This window comes from Tupaia chinensis, unplaced genomic scaffold, assembly GCF_000334495.1.
Source record: "Tupaia chinensis unplaced genomic scaffold, TupChi_1.0 Scaffold000061_1, whole genome shotgun sequence".
Taxonomy (NCBI): Eukaryota; Metazoa; Chordata; class Mammalia; order Scandentia; family Tupaiidae; genus Tupaia; species Tupaia belangeri.
Window position 1 is genome coordinate 2045866 of NW_006159519.1, and position 6379 is coordinate 2052244.

Below are 6379 nucleotides of genomic sequence, written 5' to 3' on the forward strand. Positions count from 1 at the left end.
CCGGAAGGCACCCGCGGCAGCCCGACCTGTGCCGGCCTGGGGAAGTAGCGCACGCCGGGGCGCTGTGCCGCGTAAGGGTTCCCCTAAGGGACCGGGGACCCAGGGAGCACGAGCCCTCGCGGAAGCCGTGTTCCCTTGGACCCCCACCCCAGAACCTGGCGGATTAACTTGTATTTCTGGCCGGGCGGGTTCTGCCCTGGGGAGGCCATGGCCTTGGCGGGAGCAGCTGCCACGCGGAGGTCCTTAGGTCCTCAGCGGGAAATGAATGGGGACGAGTAGCCGATACTGGTCCTGCGGTCTCAGCCCCCAAGCCAGTAGTTCGTTGTTGCTCTCGGGTGTTAGCAGGGGTCATTGAGGCTTGGGAACTTGGACGTGGCCCACAGCATCAAGTGGCAGAGCAGGGAGTCATGGGCAGGGGTCCCCCAGGTCAGGACTCACCTTGCTTCTCACCCCGCACTGCCTCCCAGGCCCAGCGCAGGCCCAGCAGGAGCAGCGCGGGATCTCCCGGGACTGCGGTGTGCTGGGTGACCCAAGGGGAGCCCAGTGCTTAGGCCTGTGAGTCTGCATGACACCTTGAATCGGTTCATTTTATCCTTGCCAGGGGTAGTCTGACTGCATGACCGGGAGACAGTCCAGACAGCTTCACGTTCAAGGAAGAAAAAGAAAAGTGGATAGTGAGAAAACAGGGTGACCCAGGACTCCCTTCTGCTCCTCCTAGTCAGGGAACAGAGCAGGGCCTCATGGATATGTGGCCAGAGGGGCCGTCATTCCCCCAGGCCTGACCTGGACTCTGGGTACAGCCAGCCTGTGCAGGCAGAAGCCCTGAGGTGCCGAGTGCAGACAGACAACTTTGCTACAACAACCACCCTCCTGACCTGGTCCTAGGCTGTGGCCCTTCCCCCAGGGAAGGATCTGGAACCTCTTCCTGGGGACTCTGACAATGGCTTTGTTAAAGAAGCTGCGTTTGACCCAAACAAGACCCTTTGGGTCCTGCTGCTGTTTGCAGAAGTGGGCGCTAGGTCAGTTTCCATTCATCTACTTGCTGGGAACTTCGCAGGAAAGACCCTGGGAAGGGAAGCTGCCATCTGTCCCGATCTGTCCCGGGGGAACTTGCACCATGTCAAGCCCCACAAAAGGTGTCGAGAGGTGCTGGGATTCTTCCGGGCTGCTGGTGTCTCCCGAGCCAGGGCCCTGTGGTGCAGGCAGGCATGCTGACACCAGCCCGCTTCCGGCCTGGTCCTCCCAGGACACCGGAGCCCCCCGGGCAGCCTTTCTACTGCTATATTCGGTCCTCCACTCAGGAAGTGCAAGTTTAATAATAGTCCGGGTGTCTCAGGTAACCGGGGCTCACCTCCCTACAGAGCAGCCTGAGTCCCAAGAGGAATTCCATTCCGTTCCTTCCTCTTGCATTTCCTTCCTCCTGAAGTGAGCACAGCCTCTGCAGGCAGGGGGCTTCAGTCAGCCATGCCGAAACGCAGAGGACCCTGTGAGCTCTAGGAAATGACTGGCCGCCAGGCAGGATATGCAATGGTTAGGGGAAAGGCCCCGGGGTACACTTCCTAGATTCAAATCCTGGCCAGGCCACATGTGAGCTCTGTGACTTTGGACAAGTTCCTCAACTTCTCTGTGACAGAGTCACCTCGTTGGCCAAAAGAAGTGATGAAAGAACTGGAATCACGGGATTATTAGGAAAAGCGAGAGGATGCGTTATGTAGAGGGCTTGAGACATAAAACTTTATAATAAAGCTCCTTTGCCTTGAAAGGAATCCCCAGATTACACGTGGGTCAGTCAGCAGGGACACAGGCCAGGGCCACACAAAATGTGTGCTGTGTGCACGGATGCACATACACGTGGGTGAAATTACACGAAGCTCGAGGAGGGGGGGGTGCTGGATGGAGGTGCAGTGGGGATACTGCTCTGTGAGACTAATCCATGTGGCCAGGTTCTGGGTTTGTGTCTGGAGACCTCCCTGAGTGTGCTGGGCCTGTGCATGCCCATGAACTGGGGCTGGCAGAAGCTGGGGGTGGCTTGTGGCACTAGGGCCCTGCTGGAGATGCTGTCTCTCTGTCTCCCTGTCTTTCTCCTTCTTCCTCTATGTCTCTCTTGCTGATAAAAGAAATAAGTGAATGAACAAAAAAAAAAAAAAAGATGAGGAAGGTGCCAAGATGCAGGGGGTAGCTTTCGTAGGGTGCCCAGAGGGGTGCCCGAGCCACGATGGCGACCCAGGGTTTATGAGCATTGTGGCTGTGGGCCGGCTCCTTCAGCGCCCCAGTCTCCTCCCCAGAGGGGCCAGTCTGAGCCCGCTCAGCAGGGATGGTAGGCTGTGGAGAGGGCCAGCGACTTTGCTCCTGGCTTTCATAGCCCAGAGGCAGTCTGGTTGAGGTTTTACTGGTGATGTTCGTGCTGCTGTTTTCTGGCTAGTGTTCGCTCACGTTGCTGCTTCTGCGGACTCGCCTGCCCCATTGGAGCAGCCAGGACAGGTCTCTGGGAGTGGCTGAGAACAGTGGGCAGGAGGGGCTCGGAGGGATGGGGTGGGGCTGTCTCATTCCAACCAGGGCCTTTGCTCTGTTGCTTACGTGTTCCCCAGCACCCGGGAGGGCCTCAGTGAATCCTTGCGGAGTGAATTGTGGGCACGCACATGCATGTACCAGTGCCCCCTTTATAACTTCGTCTCTTGGTTTTTCAAATCATGAGGACAGGGACCTATATTCTGAGTTTATAGTCAGCCTCTCTGTACCTTGGAAGGACACTGGTCTGAAAGAGGACCTCAATAATACAGTGTAGACTAAGCCTGGGGACACACAAGAGCCAGTAGGAGTGACGTCATCTGCAGCTCCCGTCTCAGGTCCCCGAGGGTCCTCATGTCCTGACTACGCTCACAGAAGGCCGAAAAAAAACGCAAACGCCTCAGCAGTGGACGTCCCTCTGTCCAGTGACCACAGTGACTCTGCTTCCCTGGGCCCAGTTTTACCATCAGCAGAAGGAACAGCCGGCACTGGGGGATTCCTTCCAGAGCCCTGTGTCAGCCTTCACACGGTGCTCAGGACAGAGCCAGGCCTGCTGGGACCTACCCAGAGCCTTGTCCCTGCCACTGTTTCCCTAAGGCCCTGAGGCCCCATGGTCTGCCAGGCTTTCCTCCGGTTTTCAGTCTGCCCTCAGGTTTGAAATGCACCCTGGGGTCGAGGGCAGTGGAGAGGTGCAGACTGTGGCCAGGCACATTGACCAGATCTGGAACTTACCCATCCCCAGAACTTGGCAAGTTGTTAACTCTCCGAGCCTGTCTCGTCCCCTGTAAAATGGGGATGGGAGGTATACCTCTCAGGTGCAAGGGTGAAAAGCTGTCACCTTGGCGACACACTTGGCCCGATGACCAGTGCTATGCTTTGATTATTTGATTGCAGAAACCGTAGAAAGTGACTTGCCTGCCCCAGTCAGGTCTAGGCCAGGCTTCCCTTACCCTGGGCTTCCCTGCTTGTCTGTCATAAAAATCTTGCCTTGCTTTCTAAAGCTGTCGGACCGTGTCAGGGCTATATTGCATCTATTTTTACCCACTCATTCTCATCCTATTATTGTACAGCAAAAGAGAGTTAATGGGTGGGAGAAATGTCTCTGCGCTCATTCTTGGGGGGAGCTTGTAGTGTTTTTCCTAACAGTCGCATCCACACAGACATTCTGAACCAGAGGCGTAAGTAGACGTGTTTCGGAGAGACCCAGGCTGGAGTCTGGTTTCCCTGCGAGCCCAGCTCCAACAGAATTTGCCTCACTTCCAGAGCCTTCTCTCGCCCCAGAGGCCTTGCCGAGGAATCGGGTTCTGAGGCCAACACTTTAGGTCAGGGCGGGCGGGGCCTCTCAGACACACAGTGCTTTGAGGGATTCCAAAGGGACAGAGGTGAGGTCCCTGCCCTTCGAAGCAATTTGGCTGGGGAGACAAGACTTGCATAAATGAAATGGAGAAAGATGTATTTTAAATGCATTTTTAAAATCAGGTTGCAAAGATTCTGGGGCAGCAGGTGGAGTGGGGGGGTTGTGTTCCTCACCTCTCCCGCCTGGTGGTTTCTGTTTCCTCACTCGTGGCTAGGTTCATCTGTTCTCCACCTCCATCTTCACGTGGCTCTGTCCTCCGTGTGTGTGTGTGTGTGTGTGTGTGTGTGTGTGTGACAGAGAGAGAGAGATCAATCACTTTGCCTCCTCTAATGACACTTGTCATTGGATTTAGGACCAACCTAGGTAATTAAGGATGACTTCTCTCAAGAACCATAGCTTAATTAGAAGGGGACTTCGAAGAGTTTGTGGAAAAATGGAATTAAAGTACAAGTTTATTTGGGTGCAAAATAATGTCAAAATCCATACATAGTTTTTCCTAATAGGCATTTCTCATAAACTGTTTTAAGACCCCATTGTATGTCTGCAAAGACCCCTTTATTTTAGAAAGAGATATTTTTGTTATAAAGTGTGTGCTAGAGGCACACACAGAGATAGAGAGAGAAAGCACTTCTCAGGGGGATGGCCATGCCACAATTCCTTCTCCTCCATTCTCCTCTTGGGATTTTGGGTACACATGGACACACGCCAACCCTGTGTGTTGCAAGCTGCCAGGTCCAGGACTTGAACTGCAGTCAGCCATGTGGGAGTCTAGCGCCTCAACCACTACGCTACCTGCTGGCCTCCAAACCTTTGTTTTTAAGGAAAGTCACATTTTGCAGATTCTGGGGAGTAGGGTGTGGGCCTGTCTTTCAGGGGGCCCCACTCAGCTCTGAGGAGGGGGCCGAGAGGAGGAGGCAGAGCACCTCTGGGTGGGAGGAGCACCAGGCATGCACGCTGTGGAAGGCCACTGCCAGGGTCCCGCCTGTGTGCGTGTTGCGGCCACCCCGCCTACCCGTCTCAGCCATGGCTCCCACATGCCCAGCGCCAGGCCCACACCGCCCATGACGTTATGTTTCCTTTAAGCATGGCCACAAGGGGATGGGGAAGCCTTGCCCCCCTCAGCTTACAAATAAGGAAGGAGCACCCAGGACTCGGGGCGGCCGAGGGCTGCAGGGCTCTGGGCCTCCCGCGGCAGCACTGAGCCAGCCAGCCCTGCAGCACAGCTGGGGCACGCCGGCTGTCGGCCCCAGTGGGTGTCCATCCTGACTGTCGCGCTCTCTCTGACTGTCGTTCATCTTAATGCGAACAAGTGTTCCCAGGTCCACCTCTTCATAGCGTGGGGTAGGTGTGCGCGGCTGCCTCACATTCAGGAAATCTGCTGAGGGACGGCCGTGTGTCAGAGCCCAGAACATGCCAGCGGCAGAACTGGGGGGTGCAGCTTGTGACTCGGGGCCCCGCGGCCTGTGTTTGAGTGCAGGCTGTGCCCTCACTGTGCCTCTCTGTGCCTCAGGCCCCTTGTCTGTAAAATGGGAATCAGTCCTGCTTGCCTCTGGGGTTTTCAGAATGAGGATTGAATGCCCATCTGCGTGTGTAATATACGACAGTTTCAGAAAGTTCATGAAAAATGCATATTCCGAGAAAACTCTGCAGAGGTTTCCAGAATTTCTGCACCAGAATAGACTCGTGCTTTCATTTCCGCCTTCCGAGAGCTTTGAGAAACTGCCATGTGTGTAGCTGCATTAAAGAACTGATCATGCACCTCAGCACGCGTGGTCCGTGCGAAGCGCCGTTTACTGACGAAGCAAACACAAATGGCACCCAAGCACCTGCTTCGTCCCTTGGGTGCTTGCACTCATGACTCTCTGGGCTGGGGCCGGAAGGACATTCTTGGTCCCTCCCCAGAATGTGGGGCCCTTGAAACCTCACCTCGGTACAACCCCAGCCCGTGCCACTCTCCAAAGCCGGTTCCTCCTGGGCCTGGCCAAGAGTGTTCGCTTGTAAAAATGCCGGAGGAGGGCAGGCCTGGGCTCTAAGGGGGTCACACGTTCTGGGCCCAAGAGCAGGGCCCCCTGCCTCACGCGTGGGTGCTGCCATGGCCCCAGAGCACCCTGGGAGGGTGCAGTCACTGCCATGCGGGTATTAGCCCTGTTCACACCCCGTACTTGACCGGCACACGGTCGCTAACACAGGGGACACTCACAGCTGCCATTTCTCTTCACAGGCCGATGCTGCCACCAGCTTTCTGAGGGCGGCGCGATCGGGAAACTTGGACAAAGCTTTGGACCACCTGAGGAATGGGGTAGACATCAACACCTGTAACCAGGTACGTGGGACAGGAACGGGGACAGGGCGCGGGCTCGGAGAACAGCTCTGGGCTGGTTTCCTTTCCTGAGCTTTGAAACGGCCTCTGTTAACCTTTTCCCTGTGGCCTCAGAAATCCCCGAGGGCTTCCGCCTGCTGGAGCCCCTGACCCCGGCATTCACCTCCCTGCAGGTACAGGGTCTCTTGGGCACG

The 6379-nt window shown here is 56.1% G+C and overlaps 1 protein-coding gene across 6 annotated transcripts in view; it reads left to right on the forward strand.

The window, feature by feature from the left end:
• ANK1 (ankyrin 1) overlaps window positions 1-6379 on the forward strand; it is a 135575-nt gene that overhangs the window by 29621 nt on the left and 99575 nt on the right. For all 6 annotated transcript variants that reach the window (XM_027765466.1, XM_027765469.1, XM_027765474.1 and 3 more), the window contains exon 2: window positions 6087-6188. In XM_027765466.1, coding sequence (XP_027621267.1) covers window positions 6087-6188 — 102 coding nt within the window. The remainder of the gene's footprint in view (window positions 1-6086; window positions 6189-6379) is intronic.